General features: G+C 48.0%; 1 protein-coding gene across 1 annotated transcript in view; it reads left to right on the forward strand.

Moving 5' to 3' along the window:
- The window catches only part of LOC142588897 (uncharacterized), a 59,003-nt gene that overhangs the window by 33,800 nt on the left and 5,143 nt on the right, over positions 1–20,060 (forward strand). Inside the window, exons 2-4 of the mRNA XM_075700738.1 lie at positions 7,557–7,764; positions 11,897–12,003; positions 13,471–13,673. Coding sequence (XP_075556853.1) covers positions 7,557–7,764; positions 11,897–12,003; positions 13,471–13,673 — 518 coding nt within the window. The remainder of the gene's footprint in view (positions 1–7,556; positions 7,765–11,896; positions 12,004–13,470; positions 13,674–20,060) is intronic.

Below are 20,060 nucleotides of genomic sequence, written 5' to 3' on the forward strand. Positions count from 1 at the left end.
GTTACGCACTTCCCTGTTCTGAAGTGTGTCAAGGATGTGCGCAGCTTCATCGGCCTTTGTTCGTACTTCCGCCGTTTCGTGAACAATTTTGCGGCCATAGCACGACCACTAACCAAGCTTTTGAAAAAGGACGCCCCTTTCCAGTGGGGCGACAACGAGGCCTCTGCATTCTCGCATCTAATCGACCTTCTCACAACACCTCCCGTTCTGGCCCATTTCGATACTTCTGCACCTACCGAAGTCCGTACTGATGCCAGCGGTTACGGAATCGGCGCAGTACTGGCCCAACGCCAGCGTGGCAACGACCGTGTTATCGCTTACGCCAGCAGGCTCCTCTCACCCTCGGAGCGCAACTATTCCATCACTGAGCGTGAGTGTCTGGCCCTAGTTTGGGCGGTTGCGAAGTTCCGCCCATACTTATATGCCGATCCTTTTCCGTTGTCACAGACCATCACGCGCTTTGCTGGTTATGCTCACTGAAAGATCCTGCAGGAAGACTTGGTCGCTGGGCCTTACGCCTCCAAGAATAATCGTATACTGTCACCTACAAATCTGGCCGACTACACAAGGACGCTTTCTGCCTGTCTCGCTACCCCGTAGACGAGCCTGACGACGCCGATAGTAGTACCGCCAACGGCATTTTCTCTGTGTCTGCCTTCGCTAACATCGCCGATGAGCAGTACCGAGACCTATCGCTACGAGCACTCATCGAGCGTCTGCGCTCTACACCTACCGACGCATCCGTTCGCCGATATGTTCTTTAGGGCGGCATTCTGTACCGAAGGAACTTCCTCCCTGACGGATCTGATCTTCTTCTTGTCGTGCCAAAACATCTACGAGAGACTGTGCTCTTTGAGAAGCATGACGCACCCACTGCAGGACATCTTGGGGTAACCCGCACATACGACCGCGTCCGCCGCCACTTCTATTGGCCTGGTCTCGCTCTCTCCATCCGACGCTATGTTGCTGCCTGCGATCCCTGCCAGCGTCGGAAAACACCGCAGGTGCTACCTGCCGGTCATCTTCAGCCGATCACCATCCCTGTGGAACCGTTCTTTCGTGTTGGATTAGACCTCCTCGGTCCCTTTCCCACGTCATCCTCTGGGAACAAATGGGTAGCCGTCGCAACTGATTACGCCACCCGATATGCTATCACGCGGGCTCTCCCTACCAGTTGCGCCACTGACGTCGCGGACTTTCTCTTGCGTGACATTATCTTACTTCATGGCGCCCCGCGACAGCTGCTTACTGACCGTGGTCGTAACTTCCTCTCGAAAGTTATCGCCGACATTGTGCGTTCCTGCTCCACTCAACAAAAGCTACCTCATACATCTCAAACCAATGGCCTGACAGAGCAGTTAAACCGTACTCTTACAGATATGCTCTCCAACTACGTTACCAAGGAGCACCACGACTGGGACATTGCCCTTCCTTACCTTACATTTGCGTACAATTCATCCTGGCACGACACCACCGGATTTTTCCATTTTAACTACTCTACGGTTGCGAACCGACCTTGCCCCTTGACACGGCACTTCCTCCTGCTGCGATCTCAAGCGAGTATGCGCGCGACGCCATCGCCTTTGCCGACCATGCACGCCAGCTTGCCCGTGCTCGACTGACGGCCTCGCTAACCACTCCGCAGCGTCAGTACAACGCCCGCCATCGTGACGTACAGTTTTCGCCTGGTGCGCTCGTGCTCCTGTTGTTGCCTTCTCGTGACGTCGGACTTTCAGAAAAGCTCCTCTCGCGATACACAGGGCCCTACCACGTGCTGCGCCAGGTGACGCCTGTGACGTACGAAATTGCTCCTGTGAGCTCAACCTCGTCCTCTACTCTGGCCTCTAGTGATGTCGTGCACGTCAGTAGGCTCAAGGCCAACTACACTGCTTCCGAGTCCGACCTTTCGGACTCGGAAGCAGTGTCCGCCGTCCCGGAGCGTAAAGGTCGCCGTCACGGACCGTAAAGGTCGCCGTCCCGGATCGTAAAGGTCGCGCCATCCCGGAGCGACCTTTAGTCGCTCCGGGACGGCGCTTTTGCCGCCGGGGGTAGTGCTACGGAACAGTGTTTACAATGACGAAGAGGCGAGCAGTGAGAAGACGACGACGACAATAAGAGGCTAGCGCGGGCTGCTGCCTCTTGGCCAAGTGCGGCGTATTCCTTTGTAAATATACTTGTAGATAGCTTTTTGTCTGCGTCTTCCTACGTAACAATATAACGAACACATGGAGCATATAGAAAAACAGTATAAATTGAAAGGAACACTTGGTTAGTACGAAAAAAAACCTCGTTTGCTACTTAGCATAAAACATATTTGTAAACAAGTACATACTGTTGGTCGCGTTCATGGGATGAACATATTCAGACAGGTTCCGCGGACATTTACTGAAGATAGTATTTTTTAACCATTGTGATACATTTTTGTAGCACAAGTGTCTTTCTGGTACATATACCCGCGCTTTCGTAATTTGTTATTGACAGTGCTTCGAAATGCTGAAATATTGATAAACAAATTTGTGTTATTTTTATAGTCGTTAGAACGACGCAAGACCTAAAGAAAACGCACATTCTCGCATTGCATAAATCTGCCTCACTGAGTGTTGATTGTACCATGCCGTAGCTGCACAGCTATGCTCGTGGAAACGGGAGGCAGTCAAGCACAAGTATCTTTATGGAACGTATATCCGTACTTGCGCCGTGCTTGGACGCGTACTATCGCATGCGTAGGAGCACCCGCGTGAGCTTTCGCCCTCCGGCAAGCGTACTCATAGTTTGAATGGTACGCGCCTCGACGGCTCACCAGAATTTCTCGGCGCACACCTTCCTCCCGAGCACGCTCCCCGTCTGAACTCGGTTTGTGCTGGTACCATAGTCGCTTCGGAGAGACTGCGCGCTACTGTACGCTCCTCTGCTTGTACTAGGAAAACTGTCCGGCCTACTTCCAGAGGGACAAGTGGTCCGGCCCAAGGTCGTGCGACCGTGCCAAGGGTCAGCAGTTCCTCGTTTAATTGGGCGATGACGTAAGTATGGTCCCGACGGAACCCTCCGATCGTAAAAGGCCGCCAACCGTCAGCAAGTCAGTCGATATAAGGCCCGCGAATTCCTTCCTACACATCGCAATCGCTCACCCTGAATCTGGGCTTACGCCGAGCTTCCCGCTCGGTTTCCCTTGTTGCCGACGTCCGCCGTGCCATTATCGTTACTAAATTCCTGACAAATCATGGCCTGCTGGTCAATGTCAAGGGCGGACGGCTGCTCAACAGCACCACTCATATGCCCGTCGCAGTCTCAGCCCCTGCCAATGTGCTTCTGGTCGAGCGACTGACTACTGTTCCCAGCAGTCATTTCGCCGCTATGCTTTAAGAATTTCAGAGCCATACTCGATAACTTGATTGGACGCAACCTGTATGGTACGACGTCATCCACCATATCGTAAGAAGCGGTTGTCCTGCACACTTGCGTCCACGTCATCTGGTGCTAGAAAAACTCAAGATCGATCGAGAAGAGTTCGAGCGTATGCTCGAGATCGGCATTGTAGGACCATCTAAGCGACTGGGCATCTACACTGCGCATAGTTCGCAAGAAGACTGGGGACTGGCGACCTTGCGGCGTCTACCACAGATTTAACAGAATCACCACTTCCCGAAAGGTCTCCTCTCTGAAACATTCAAAATTTGACATTAGTCCTTCACGGTGCGACGATTTTCTCGAAGATCGACCTGTTCCGTGCCTACCACCAGCTGCCTGAAGCGGAAGATAACATTTCGATGACCACCTTAACTACCCCATTTGGTCTCTTCGAATTCGTTCGGATGACTTTCGGTATTCGCAATGCCGCCAGTTGTTCTAAATATTTATAGACTCGGTCATTCGAGGGCTACTTTTCGTATTTGCTTACGTGGACGACCTGCTCATTGCCAGCTCCTCTACTAACGAGAGCATAGAGCACCTCAGAATGCAGTTCTCTCGGCTTTCAAGCCATGGGGTCGTGATAAATGCGTTGAAAAGTCAGGTTGGAGAGCAGCTACTCGACCTCCTGAGTCATCTGGTCGATGCGTCTGGTATAAATCTGTTACCAGCTAAAGTTCGTGTTATCAAAAAACTTCCTCTCCCCATGTCCGTCACCAAGTTGCGTCAAATTCTAGGTTTCATAAATTTCTACCGCCATTTCATCCTAATATGCGCTCAAATAGTCGCTCCTCTTGACGCCATGCTCTTAAAAAAAGATGATTCGACATCGCAGTTGACTGAAGATGCCCCGAGGCCTTCACTCAAGTGAAGATCACGCTCGCCAAGGCCGCACTGCTTGTACACCTCAAGCTTGACGCGCCAAATCCTTCATGACTGACGCATCGAGAGTGCAGTACACTAATGGAGCATAGAATGGATGGAAACAACTTTATTTTAAATCCGGCAGTTTAACCACCCGGGCTCAGGACTGCCATGAGGGGACTTCGAGGCCTTGCCTCGTCGCCGCTTCTCGGGTCTGCTGGACTGCCCCCTCTTGTGTCTTGAGGTTGGAGCTGCACAGAGCGGCGGCCCACTTCGACGCAAGAGCCTCCGGAGCTATTGTCATTTTATTTGATTTAACAGGGCCCTACCACAACATCTGTGAGAGCGTCGCTGGAAGCCCCTCGCCCATTAATAGGAAAACAGACTGAAGCCGGCACAAACATGGTATTACGTCTTTTGGCAGGAGCTCCTTGCTAGCTACCTCGTTGTAAAGAAACTTCAACACTTCGTCGTGAGTCGGCACTTTGTGTTTCTGACTGACCCCAAACCACTCGTCTATGCGGACAACTGGTCAGCATCTAGCTACACTCCGATATAAATATGCCAGCTTTCTTTCATCGTGGAGTTTATAACCGATTTCTAGCACGTCAAGGTTACAGAAGACGTTCGTACTGGTGGTGGTGGTACCGGTGGACTGAGTCACGTGGACGCCATTGTCAGTCTCTGCAATGCCGCACTTCACTTGGAAGCAGAATGTTTAGCTCACCGGCAATGCGATGACTCGGAGATTGACCTCCTCCCTCAGTCGTGAACGTCACTGCGACAAGACCACCTTGTTTTTCCCAGCGATTTCACCACAATCTGTGACTTATCTACCGGCTCATTTTGACCACTTATGCCTCTTCACCTGCGTCCTCGGCTTTTCGAAGCTGTTCCCAAACAGTCTCATCACGGCAATTAGGCTGCGCAGAGACTTCTTTCTAGCCGCTTTGTCTGGCATCAACTTAATACTTAAGCACGGGACAGCAGGTGCGTTCATGTCTACCGTGCCAGTTATCTAAGGTCCGCCATCACTCGACCCTCCGTCAAAGACCTTCCTTTCATCTTCCACCTGACGCTGAATGCGACAAGGTTAATTAGGACATTGTCGGCCTACTTCTTCCCTGCAAAGGTCATCGCTACCTCCTTATATGCATCGACTACACGATGGTCAAAAGCTACGCCAATCCCGGACATTTCAGTGCCTACCAGCGCGGCCGCTTCCTTGTCCACTTGGGTTTCCCTCGTCGGCTGTCCATCTACCATAGTAATAGACCGAGGTGGCTGAGTTGAGGCCAGCCTCTCCATCGAACTGCTCCATCGTCTTAGCACCACGCGACTCCATACCGCCTACCGCCCACAGCCCAGCGGCTTCGTCGAGCGTTTCCACAGTCACTTGCCAGAAATGGAATCCAATACTGCAAGTTCAAAAGAACATTTTTTACAAAAGCCGACGCTTCAAACTTGGCAAGAAAATATGCCTATCAAGAAAAAGACCGCATCTGGAATCTGCCGCTTCACCAAGATAACTTCCTGCGTTACAGTGACCCAGAAATGAGACCGAAAATTCCACGACCACTTCCTCGACACTTAGAGACATTGTACCATCGTCTTCGACTGAACGTGGCATACACGAACAATTATCTGTACCGCATAGGGCTTACCACTAACCCATACTGTGATAACTGTCGCAACTTAGAGACAATGGAGCACATATTAGTAGAATGCTCCGCGTACCGCGACGAGAGGCAATTTTTTGAGCAACAAACGGACATGATTTGCCACGAACTGTTAACATTACCGAGCATCTTAGGTCCGATGCCCGGCCCTTCAAATTAGCGACGTGTTTTGGATTTATTGTTCAAATACTTGTCAGAAATTGGTCTAATAGGAAAGCTTTAAAGATTGCACACTTCATATACAAAAGCCTAAATTTGCCCGCCATGTCACCTGTACATATTAGTATCAGGTCCACTCGGTCATTTCATATTTATTTTTATCCTCTTTTTTTCGCACTCTCTTCTGGAATCATTTAATCCCCTTCCCCATCCCTATACAGAGTAGCATGCCAGCGGTTATATACGCGCCGGCAAAATTCTCTGTTTTTCTAATAAAGAGCCCTCTCTCTCAGCCCCTCCACAGTCATTTGAAAACTGCGCTCACGGCTCAAGAATCGCCTTCAAAGTGGTTTCACCACCTTCCCCTCATCCTTTTTGACCTGTGGATGCCGTTGAAGGCTGACTTGGGATGCTCGAGTGCCGAGCTTGTGCCGATGTGCGGGCTCGGGCTGCGTGCGTTTGCTCTGGGGTTCGCCGGCGCTCCTGGCACCTGTCGACGCAACCAGAACAAACCTGGTTTGCTAGGGCCCGACGTTTTATCTATACGCTTCGCTCCATCCAAGACCCCACGGAACCAGCACACAACCTGTAAAGTTTAAGAACTTTTCTGTGCCAAGAGGCGAAACAACGCATTGAAATCCGTGACGTTACACTGACGTATCGGCGCTGAGGTTTCGGTGCGCTAATCAAGGAAACATAATTGTCGCCTTAATTGCCTCCGTATACCCAGCAGTCCTGTCGCAGCACTTCTATAGAGCCTCGAAATAAACATGGGCAATTAATTACCAAAACTGACATAGTTTCTTACGCGCACCCGATTTACCCAGACACTCTTAACTTTGCTCACGCATCACCCTTGTCACCCACCAGATTGCCCCCAATTTACAGTATACTGCGACGTTTCGTTCCTCAAATAGGTGAGCGCTTGCAGTTACTCGTCCGTGTTACGCGTCTCTCATTTACGGGTTTACGTTTACGTTTATACGCATCTGCATACACGCTCACGTTTTCGAACGCTTCTAGCCGCAACAGCAACTCATCTGCAAAATATAAGAGGTTCGTGCACCTGTGCTCTCACAAACACCGAAAAATATAGATGACACTTAATACAAGAAAAGTCGATAGTACGTAAGTGGGCCGTTCAGCGGGCCACGGTCGTTGCCGAGGATCTTGAAAGATTTTCCTCGGGCGATGGACCCTTGGCAGCCTAGCCCCGGGCACCAACATCAACAACCGTTGGACAAATAAAGTTTATTCCTATCCTATCCTAAGAAAGCACATTCGAATCGACTTTCAGTAACAGGAACCTGTCCGGCATTTTGTGCTGATTCTTTCACCGCTGACTGATGCGCGCCTATTGTACTCTTCTACGACGGACTTACGGTGCCGTCGGTATAGATACCCTCCGAGATCCATGACTGAGTGCGCGCGCACGTGTGTTCGCAGGTGGACGCCAGGACGGGCGCGCAGTACACCTTCGGCGAGCTGCACGATGCTTCTCTGCGGGTGGCCGCCGGTCTGCGGCAGCTGGGCCTGCGCACAGGCGACGTCGTCTGCTTCCACGCCGCCAACGGGGCCGACCTCGTGATCGCCATGTGTGGAACGTTCTTCGCGGGCGGCACGGCCGCCATGGCAAAGACTAACCTGACCGAAAGTTCGTGGTCTCTCTCTCCTTTTCTGACTTGCCCCAATGTTCCGCGTGAGAGGCCCTGCGCGGCGCTTTTCGACTAAAGGGATCCTACAGGAAAAGATCAAGAATCAAGAAAAATCAGGACGGAATATTACACGCCGCAGCCTGCAATAGCAAAATAATAGGCAACTCTAACCGAGAGAAGAGATGTAGTACGCCGAATTAAGGTGAGGTAAAAGGGGTGGATGATTGAGGAATGCATTGTGACCTTCGGATTGCCAAAGCACTTCCTTATGGTGTAACAGATCATGGAAACAACTGGCCGAAGCTAGTTAATTGCTCATCGTGCAAAACACAAAAGAAATACTCTGCATTGGAAAAAACAAGACTCTCTAGAAGCGTTTATGAACGTTCCCTTTAGAAAAGGAAAAGCAACGGTCACTGTCGCGTTTAGGACGAATTCAAATGAGACAGTTCGATTCTTCTGGGGTCGTTATCTTCCTGCCAAAAATAAAAGAAAAAGCTGCAAGGATGTTACTATTTCGTCCGAATGTTGGTCAATTGCCCATAACAGGTACGCACCATCAGAAAAGAGAAACGAAGCCAGCGTTCAGACAGCGCGCTTATTTTAGATAAATTTTATTCATAGGAAAGACAGAGAGGATATTATACGCAGCGTTCGGCTCAGCATCGCTTAGAGGGTATTAGTTCAGCGAAGTGAGCCACAGCTTTACGGAAGAAAGGGAATCGGAAAACCGGAGTGTCGGCAGGACATGAGAGCTGCAAGTGTCGCCGTGGGTTCGTACCTACATCGTGAACTCGTAGATGACACCAATAAATCATCTATAGCGTCACGGCGTCCTTGCCCTCATTGCTTTCTGAATGGCTTCCAGGTCAATTCCCCTACGTGAATCCCCTCGTTTGTTAACTGCGGGATATCTAGCTAAGGAGAATGACAAACTTTAGGCACATGGCTGCGTTGTTGACAGTGGAGTCTGCATTAGAGAGAGCCTCAGAGATCACTCAAAGACTTGGTGCTAGCTGTAATCGGCTGATATCTATCTGCTCGTAGTAGCGACAGCCTGCTCGTGCATCGATCACGTCTCGCGCCGTGTTCCTCTGTTTAGTTTTTGAATTTTAAGCACAATCTTCGCTGCTGCCAGGCTGCTTTCTAATTTGCAAATTTACCATGAGGGGTTACTCAGCATTTCTGGCGCGCGTAGGTTAACTACTGTAACGGACTTATCTGAAAACGTTATGGACACACAGTGTGCTTGTGTGATAGAAACGGAGTACGCAGTTTCACGCTCGCACACGTGTGCGAATACGTACATAGTCGAACAATTAAATGCATACTTGCATTGCCTATACATGCATAGGTTACGCACGCACGCGCGCTCACCTGTTTTGATTGACTGGCGCATGTTCGCCGGCCACTGAAGACAGCTGTCGTGTCGGCATTCTGAAACACGTGCCAGAGACTTGCAGCTAACTTTAGTCGCTGCTCTATTGAGTAGAAGCCATGATCTTTGGTGTTAATTAAGGCGAAGTTAATTTGGCACTCGACCCCACGACCGAACCCGAAGAAATGAGCGAACCGGACGCTTATTTCCAATTGCTAGCAGGTACAGCGGGGCGTGGTACTTGCGGAGACGACGGATGTTTGCGCGCATGCGCGAGTAAGAGCGGGTGCGAGAGCAAATGTGGGGACTTTTGGTCCTTGAATATACGACTCTGCCTAGGAACTACGGAGGAGTTTCTTAGCGCGTGTCGTAGCGTTTGTCCCTAGGCGTGCCGACAGAAGTCGCGGGTCGCGGTAGTGCTGAACTTAGCATCGCAAGTTGGCGGTTGGGCGCAATTATATTTATTAAATCATGTTTTTTACTAATTAAAACAACGTGTAATTATTTCGCATAATTGGCGGCGTCTCCAGGACACCAAAGCGGCAACGGGGACATCAAAGCTAGCACCCGGACTGGTCCCTAGGTTGGGTCTCGCAGAGGCCTGCACGTGCCAGGGGAGTATAAGATCGTCTGTCCGCTATCGCGGACAGCCACTTTTTTACGTGACCACCCTTTGGCACGCTTCGGCCTCCTCGGCCCCAACCCACGGGCCGCCCTGCTTCCAGATTTCATCTTCCCGCTACCGCTTGGGTGCCCTGGAGATTCTGTGCCGCCTGCTTCACTATAACCTCAGGTACTCTCCTGATGCCTCCGTTGGCCGGTTACATCTGCCCTCCTGGAGCAGTGCTTGAATAAAATGCAATCTAGCATCGCGACTAAAAAAGCGACCCGCCACTTATACAACACCGATCAGAACCTTGCCCCTTCAGACACAGCGATTGCCAAATGGGGCGTCCGTGCCCACTCCCTCACCGCGCGGGCAGCCAGCGGCGGAGCGTAAACAAACTCGACCGCACTTCGCAATGCCAGCATGCCTAGGGGACAAACGCATACAACACGCGTTAAGAAACCTCCTCCGTTGTGCCTAGGCAGACTCACATATTCAAGGAGCAAAGCCCCCAGATTTTCTCTCTCGCACCCGCTCATACTCGCGCCTGCGCAGAAACGTCGAGCGCCGTGAAAAGTGCCACGCCCCGCTGTACCTACTAGCAATTGTAAAAAAGCGAACCGGCCTCTCCAAGTTGGATTCCAATTGACATCGTGAAGGTCGAGAGTCGAACGCAATATGTTGTGGTAATTAAGGTCAAGTGAATTAAGGCATGGTTAATTAAGATAATGTTAGTTAAGACACTTGAACCAACGATCTTTGGTGAGAGTCGAACGCGCTCGGAGATATGGGCGAACTGGCCAAATCTACAAGTTAGATTCCAATTGATATCGTGAAGGTAGAGAGTCGAACGCACGACCTTTTTTGTTAATTAAGGCTGTCGAACCCACGACCCAACATGTAGATATGGGAGAATCAATCTCTCCAAGCTGGTTTCTAATTGACGTTGTGAAGGTCGAGAGTCGAACCGACGACCTTTGATGGGGCACTTCAAATTCCACCATGGCAAGGAAAATCGCGATAGAGCACTGACCGGCAAGTTCCAAAGGTTTAACAAACATGGCCTACAGACCATTACCAATGCATATAGTGAACTGGCAAGTCAAGTACCCATAGTAGTGGCATGAGTCAACGTGCGATCTCTGCCAACACATCGACAAGACATACGCATGACATCAACCTTATGCAGGAACACATTCTGTACTTGACAGAACGGGGATGGGATCAGCAGGTCCCAGAAAGTTGTCTGGGTATCGCTACGTGTGTGGCGCACAGCGTCATGACAACAGTGCAGCAGGCGTAGCCATCTACGTTAACGACACAGTACATGCAAGGCTTGTGGATCTGAACGTTCAACTCTACAACGGTGAAATCTGGACAGTACGATTGTCGACGGGTTTAATTGTCGTCTGCACTTACTTGGCACCAAATTTGTCAGAAAAAGCAGCAGGCACCTTCACAACCCAAAACATGCCACCCGACGTTCTTCACCGCCCAATGATTATGGTCGGTAATTTCAACCAAGACGCTCAGACAAATGCACCATTTCTCAAGCGCATGGAAACGGTTCGAGGTCTGAACCATGCCACGCCAAAACAAGTCTCGTCAACGATTCGCGAAACGTCCATCGACTTGGTATTCCACAATGAACATTCCATAAAGAAAATGAAGTTTGTCGGATGGTACTTTACTGATCACAAGACCATTGTAATGTCCGTGTATCCAGAACTACCACCGCGGCGCCCAAGTGACGGAGTTTGGTTAGAAGATATATGTTTTCAGGTGAACCTGCATATCTGTCTTAATGGTCTTCATAGACTTGCCACCTTCGTTCTAACGTCCCAGAAATCACACAGAAGAAGTAATACTTTCTAGGCCACCGAGAAAGAGAACAAGTAAAGAGAAAGACTAGTAAAGAAAAAAGAAGTAATAGGAATTGACAATGCATTCAAATGAGAATGTCAAAGTAATTCAATGAACATCTCGGGAGCGCGCAGGCTTTGGCCTTCATACTCTCTCTCTCTCTCATATTATTTAGTGTATACTTAAGTGACTATTAACATTTTTTATTCCCTGCAAGACCATCGTACTGTCGGTTGGCTGTCTTGCAAATGCGTTCCTATTTTTGCCTTACTTTTCTTTTCAGGGGAGATTCGTTACCAGTTTCAGGACAGTCGTCCGAAGTTTGTCATCACTGACCTATGCGACGCAGGGAGGGCGGTGAAGGCTTACGAAAATATCACATCAGTAGAGGTAAAGTTCTGTACAAATGTATCAGTTCTTGCTTTTTTAAAATACTGTATAGTTCGGAATGGCATTACTACTTGTCCATTGTGCTCGTATCACTGAAAAAAAAAGTGTATAAGTGTGCTTCTAAGGTAGACTTACACCGACAGTGTTCCTCACCCTACTGAAAGCTTGTACGTCTATCCTGGGCACAAATCGTCATACGTTTCCTTAGACCATCAGCATTATCTGTACTCGCACCAGCGCTGCTAGACAGCCCTGGTAAAGAGAGAGATTATGGGTTCCATTCCTGTGGAGCGTCGGCCGCATTCCGATGGAAATGAAATGCAAGAGCCGTCATGTATTTGAATTTAGGTGCATATTAAGGAAAGACTGGTGATGCACATTATTCCGCATCCTTCCACTAAGGCATACTTCATATCCCTTATTTAATATTCGGGATGTCGGTTTACATCATTTGTTTAATGTGTTTCCAGGATTGTTTGCAAAATAAAGGGCCCCGGCTTCTCCACAGCTTTAAATTTATCAATGAATGAAAGGGTAACGTGAGATGAAATGAAATTTTACAGCAATTCAAAGCTTAGAGGACACACGCGAAATGGTCATTTGCGTAAAAAAAACGTCACAACAAAAGATAGCAATATAGCTGCGAGGAAAAGGCAAACAGAAACATAGCTTTCATCGCATGAAATTCAACGCGGTCTACCGGAACTAGTTTAATTTAAAATTCAGTCGACGGACTCGCAGATGTGGTCAGTGTGCTTAACGTTACCGAAGACTTGCCGTACGTTCTATGCAAGTGCTACCGTTACTCGTCAGAATGACAGTCTCTGAAAGCCACACTTGACTCGAGCTTGCAGCTTCCGGAGCTTCAGGTGGTGCTGCAGCTCTACATACCCCCCCCCCCCTTCCATTCTTTAAACACACACATATGTATACACACAATGAACGTTAAACTGTAGTGGTTATAATTAGACGTTTCCTACCCAGTGCCGGGGGAGGGGATTACTGCCTGATGTGTTTCCGTAGCCTTACAACCGAAACAGCTAGCCGAATGGTATAGCTTCTACGTGCGGAGAAAGCGGCATAAAAATGCAGCTAAATAGTACGTGCCTCAAAGCCTGTGTTGTTTGTACAGAAGTACTCATGACACATGCCAAAGCGGAGCACCTTAGGAAAGAACGATTTGGAAGTTTTGACTCTCGTAACAAAGCTCACAGAAATGTCCACGGCTTACGTAAACAGGCTGCTCGAGTAATGCGAGTTTTACGACCGTTTCACAGAAAGCTATAACCTGTTGTGATGGCTGCATGTGGGACTTAAGTATTTTCGAGGGCAATCAAGACCCTCAAGATGTCAACGTGCTTTTTGCTGGTTGCACTTCAATGACATCCAGTCTCTCCTATCTGATAAAGAAAAAGGTAACTTTGCTACCAATATTTGCATCCGCTAATGAGATGCCCTTGTTTTCAGGCTGTCATAGTTACCACGGGCTCTTACGAAGGGACGCTGAGCCTCTCGCAACTTGTTAAAACTTCTCTCGATAACACTGATTCTCCTGCGGATGTCGGTCCGGATTCCGTGTTGGCGATAATATATTCAAGCGGGTCTACCGGATTACCAAAGGGTGTACAACTCACACACCGCAACATCATTGCCCAGGTGCTATCATATGGGTAAGACATTCATATTTCTTTCTCTTTTGTTTTATTGTACGAATGACTCGGAGGTTTGTTATCTACTTCGTGTTCGCTGCTTTACGATGAAGTTCAATTTACGCCTTTTTGTGGTTAACGACAGCCCAATATTGGAAGGAGGGGGCGTAGCTGCGAATACAGCAGACTTCACATCTGCATTAGGAATTCATTATACGATATTGACCTATTTTTGACGGGTACTCAATAGTGCACATCGAAACACTCGTGTGCTCTATTAAGAGCGGTAGTACCCAATTACAACTGAATAGCAGACATGGAGCCCCATAATGTAAAACTATTACAATCTGTTTTTATTCCAATTTCCTGACGTCGAATTTACGTAACCACTGACGCAAGGATCGGGCGGTAACCCGCAGTGTTTGAAAAGCCAAATCAAACACGCTTCTCATTTGTAAGATGTGACTTTCTTTTGCTTTCAAAGCGAGAAGCTTTGCCTACATTGAGCAGTTTTTCTTATCTAATTGGTTGAGAAGAGGCGAAGAGCGCGCTCAAGAAAATAGAGTTTCGACGGGGTCGAACCAGCGCAGTGAAAGTAGATAGCCGGATGAGGAGGGTGGCGCCGGCATCTATGATTGGTCCGCTTACCCTTACTTAGCTTGCGGTGGGGGTAGAATATCGCGGCGGCGCGCAGCGGAAGGGTAAACATGCCGTTAAAACGGATCCTTGTCAAAGTAGAGTTGACAGAGCGATGTCGTACACGGGCCGAAAGGTCTCGATAACCTTATACTGCCCCGCAACATCTTTTATTATACGCAAAAACATTCATGATCCCCGGCAGCTCTGAGTAGCCAGTGCCACAGCGATCGGCGGGCAGCCATCTTCTATTCTTCTTGGAACGGGCCATCTCCGGCTATTCAGAAAAACTTTCAGTTTTGTTCGGCATATTGATGCGTCTTTAACGCGTACACGTCACTTAATTAAATTATGGGGTTTTACGTGCTAAAACAACTTTCTGATTATGAGGCACACCGTAGTGAAGGACTCCGGAAATTTCGACCCCCTGGGGTTCTTTAACGTGCACCTAAATCTAAGTACACGGGTGTTTTCGCATTTCGCCTCCATCGAAATGCGGCCGCTATGGCCGGGATTCGTTCCCGCGACCTCGTGCTCAGCAGCCCAACACCATAGCCACTGAGGAACCACGGCGGGTTACACGTCACTTGGAGCTGGGGATCTTTTGTGGTTTTGTGACGTCGCGTGAAAGACATGCAAAGTGGGCGTATCCCGAGAGCGTTTTACCAACAGGAATTGATCAAAGGACGCCTTTTTCGCTAATGGTGAAAAAGGGGTCGAATAAGAAATTATTATTTTACTTTCGTTTGGTCTAATCATGTATAATCGGTGTGCACATATCATATCAGATGGGGCGTTTTCGTGGTTTTCGTGACGTCGCGTGACAGACAGGAGCAGTGGGTGGTGGTTCGAAAATTTTTCAACAATCGTGGAGAGCTTATTGCAGAATTGGAATAGAAAGGTTTGGAATAGCTTTAAGTCATAGCGCCTATGTATATGTTTAATACCACCAGATGTCTTTCTAGTATACTTACATTTCTTAAAGACTACTTGCTTAAACATACATAATTAGTTAGGGACGTCTATGCAGTGCCTGCAGTTGCTTGATGCAGTCTAATATTCCTTATCGCCTAACAACTAGGCTGACAGAAGAAGTAGGGCTGATCTGAAGTGAAGGCGCGACAACGACAGTGGACGAAGGGGGAACACACACACATACACAAAACACATCAAAAAGTAAGGTTGGTTCCTAATTACTTGTACATCCAAGCAATATAAATAATTGAGAGCAAGTATTAAACTAAGGAGAGACAAGGATATTAGCCATATCGTACTTAAGGTAGGCCACTGTGCACTAGAGGAAGGGAATAATGAATATAAAAATAAAGAACAGAAAAGACACAAGATTAATCTCACATGTTGCTATCAAAATGTTTCGAGACTGGCTCTGTTATGAAGAAAGTAATTTGTTCATGCGCATTCAAACACTGTCACATTTGAAATAGTCCCCTTGCGCAACAATACAACGCTCCCAGCATTCCTGCCACTTTGAGAATATGTCCTGGTCATCTTCTTTCCGGAAGAAGCGGAGCACCCTTCTGCGATTCGAGCTTGATTAAGACACTCGTGCCAAAATTGCAGTTTTTGAGCTAGGTTTTTAATCTTTGGAAAACCAAATAAGCGGGAGCCAATTCAGACGAATAGGGTAGAACCCGTATTTCCGGCAAAACACTCGCGTGTGCGAGGTGAACAGGCTACACTGCCGTCGTCCAGTATCCGGCTCCTCGTGCGTCCTTGAACAGACCGTTTTAACGCGACAGCGTTAAGGAGCTCGTGTCGCAGAAAAGCCGGTGTCGGCGTCCGCGGCGTTGGCCGTGAGCGATAAATCCCGGCAGGCACTTCATGAATAAAAAACAACTTGCAAGATGGGCTGGGTGGGAATCGAACCAGGGTCTCCGGAGTGTGAGACGGAGACGCTACCACTCAGCCACGAATTCCATGCTTCAAAGCGGCACAAAAGCGCCTCTAGTGAATGCGGTGTTGCCTTAGAAACGAGCCGTAGAAAGTTATGCTGCGGTGTATATCGGTAATTATGGACATGTAACTTACAGAAGTCGCAGTTACACGAGTAGCGAAGTGCGTTTCCGCTACATTTCTTCTGCGCTTTCCGCACACACAGAGCCATCTTGCGGCAAACACAGAAGACCCCCTCCTCTGAATGTACGGCGCTGCCCCGACAGGTGGCGCGCCACGCATGCATTGGAGTTGTGCGGGGACTGGTGCGAGGCGCGTCGCCGCCCGGACTCCCTCTCCCCTGACGACGTTTCGCCTTGCTCCATCACGGGTTGCAGAATCAAGCGTCCTTCCTTTCTTTAGATCACTATCTGTCTATCTCTCTGCCCGTGCCGATCACGACGTTTGGCTGGCGTGCATCGTTTCCCCCTCCGAGACACCGAGTTCTTTTGTTTGTTCCGCTTGCTCAGGCGCACGTTTCGTTGCGCGCCGAACGCTGCGTTGCTCGACGCTCACAGCGTCCGATGCGGGGCGCCTCGTAAGTGATTGCTGCGCCGTAGCCCATTGTCTGACACCCCTTGGCGGGTCGATGAGAATGCTGTCGCGTTCCACTCTTGAAGGCGAAGCTTAAGCGTCCTCCAATTTTTTTTTCCAAACGGCCTCCCTCAGACGCCCTAAAACTTGGCAGTAAAACTTGCTGTTCATAGTCTGTCCATTCGGGATGAATTCCTGATGCACAATACAGTGAATACCGTGAATCCTGAAAAAAAAAACACAATGAACATGCACTTTGTTGTGCCACGAACATGCCTAGCCCTTTTTTGGCGGTGGAGACGTTGAGCTTTTCCGCTGCGACGACTGTTGCTTCGTCTGAGTCGTATTCGTACAACTAAGATTCGTCGCTGTAGGGACGATTCTTAGTTGTACGAATTCGACATCGAGGGTCATCCCTATAGTGATGACCCTCGATGTGAAAGACAGTGTAATTCGAAGGGATTTGCTGCCGCTTCATTACCTTCTCTTCCAAAAATTAAAAACCTACCTCGAAGATCGCCATTCTGACAAGATTTATTAAATCAAGCTCGAATCGCGGAGGGTGCCCGACACATTGCGAACGAGAGACTTCCAGGACGTATTTGCAAGTTGGCAGGAACACTGGCAGCGCTGTATTGCTGCGCAAGGGGACCATTTTAAAGGTGACAGTATTTGAATAATAATAATAATAATAATAATAATAATAATAATAATAATAATAATAATAATAATAATAATAATAATAATAATAATAATAATAATAATAATAATAATAATAACCAGCTTAATTTTATGGCCAATGCAAGACGAACGCCTCTCCCAGCGATCTCCAATTACCTGTGTCTTGCACTAGTTGATTCCGACTTGCGCCTGCAAATTTCCTAATTTCATCACGCCACGTAATGTTCTGCCGTCCTCGACTGCGCTTCCTTTCCCTTGGTACCCATTCTGTAACTCTTGGCTCGCCGATTCTCTACCCTACGCATTACATGGCATTCCGACCCCCATTTCTTTCTCTTAATGTCAACTAGAATCTGGGCTATTCCAGTTGGCTCCCTTATCCACACCACTCTCTTCCTGTCTCTTAAAGTTACGCCTAACATTTTTCCTTTCATCGTACTTTACTCTGTCTTTAATTTGTTGTCAAGTTCCTTTATCAGCCTCCAACTTTCTGCTCCATATGCTAGCACCGGTAGAATGCAATGATTGTACACATTACGCTTTAACAATAGTGGTAAGCTTCCATACAGGATCTGGGAATGCCTGCCCCTATTTCAGATAAACGTACTCATGTACAGACTCTGGAGGCCGACCGACAATCATGAATTCTTGTTTATTTGCCAGACTATTGAACAGTAGCTTTGTTTTCCGCATATTAATCTCCATCAATCTTGCCCTTTCTCGGTTAAGGTCCTCCATCATTTGTTGCAACTCGTCCCCAGTGTTGCTGAACAGGACAATGTCAGCTGCAAACCGAAGGTTGCTGAGATATTCGCCGTTGATCATCACTACTAAGCTTTCCCAGTTTAATAGCTTGAAAACTTCATCTAAGGATGCAGCGAGATGAATGCATTGGAGAGATTGTGTCTCCTTGCCTGTCAACTTTCTTGATAGGTAATTTTTTTACTTTTCATGTGGAGAACCAAGGTAGCTGTGGAATCTTTGTAGATATTTCCCATGATATTCGCGTATGCCTCCTGCATTCCCTGATTACGCAATACCTCCATGACTGCTGGTATCTCTACTTAATCAAATGCCTTTTCGTAATCTATGAAAGACATATATTTATGCTGATTGCTACGACCTGATATGATTGATATGATTGATACGATCTCTCCAATGCTATTCCCAGCGTATTTACAGGAGGTATTCAGAGACCTGGATTGGGAAGAATTGGGGATAAGAGTTAATGGAGAATACCTTAGTAACTTGCGATTTGCTGATGATATTGCCTTGCTTAGTAACTCAGGGGACCAGTTGCAATGCATGCTCACTGACCTGGAGAGGCAAAGCAGAAAGGTGGGTCTAAAAATTAATCTGCATTAAACTAAAGTAATGTTTAATAGTGTCGGGAAGAGAACAGCAGTTTACGATAAGTAGCGAGGCACTGGAAGTGGTAAGGGAATACATCTACTTAGGGCAGGTAGTGACCGCGGATCCGGATCATGAGACGGAAATAATCAGAAGAATAAGAATGGGCTGGAGTGCGTTTGGCAGGCATTGTAAGATCATGAACAGCAGGTAGCCATTATCCCTCAAGAGAAAACTGTATAACAGCTGTGTCTTACCAGTACTCACGTACGGGGCAGAAACCTGGAGGCTTACGAAAAGGGTTCTGCTGAAATTGAGGGCGACGCAACGAGCTATGGAAAGAAGAATGACAGGTGTGACGTTAAGGGATAAGAAAAGAGCAGATTGGGTGAGGGAACAAACGCGAGTTAATAACGTCTTAGTTGAAATCAAGAAAAAGAAATGGGGGGGACATGGGCAGGACATGTAATGAGAAGGGAAGATAACCGATCGTCATTAAGGGTTACGGACTGGATTTCAAGGGAAGGGAAGCGTAGCAGGGGGCGGCAGAAAGTTAGGTGGGTGGATGAGATTAAGAAGTTTGCAGGGACAACATGGCCACAATTAGTACATGACCGGGGTTGTTGAAGAAGTATGGGAGAAGCCTTTGCCCTGCAGTGGGCGTAACCAGGCTGCTGCTGCTGCTGTTGATGATGATGATGCTGATTGTACTCCGGAGATTTCTTAATTACCTGATTGATGACATGGATGTGATCCATTGTAGAATATTCCTTTCTGAAGCCAGCCTGTTCTGATGGTGGATTGAAGCCAACTGTTGTCCTGATTCTAGTGGAAGTTACCTTGGTGAATATTTTGTACAATACTGAAAGCAAGCTAATGGGCCTATAATTTTTCAGTCCCTTTTTATGGATTAGCATAATGTTGGCATTCTTCTAGCTGTCTAGTACACTTGAAGTCGTGACGCATTGCGTATAAAGGGCCGCAACCGTTTCAACTAAATATTTACTCCATCTTTGATTAAATCGACTGTTATTCTATCTTGTCCTGCCCCTTTTCCGTGCGATATGTCTTGCAAGGCTATTCTAACCACATCGCTAGCTATATAAGGAGCATCTTTATCTTGTTCATCAGTACTCGGAATGAAGGTAGCGTGGGTACTCTGGGTACTGTAAAGGTCAGTAAAAATTCATCTGCTGGTGATTTTACTACCTCATCGAAATTAGCGGTGACATTACCTTGCTTATCTTTCACTGC

This window comes from Dermacentor variabilis, chromosome 1 (genome assembly GCF_050947875.1).
Source record: "Dermacentor variabilis isolate Ectoservices chromosome 1, ASM5094787v1, whole genome shotgun sequence".
NCBI lineage: Eukaryota > Metazoa > Arthropoda > Arachnida > Ixodida > Ixodidae > Dermacentor > Dermacentor variabilis.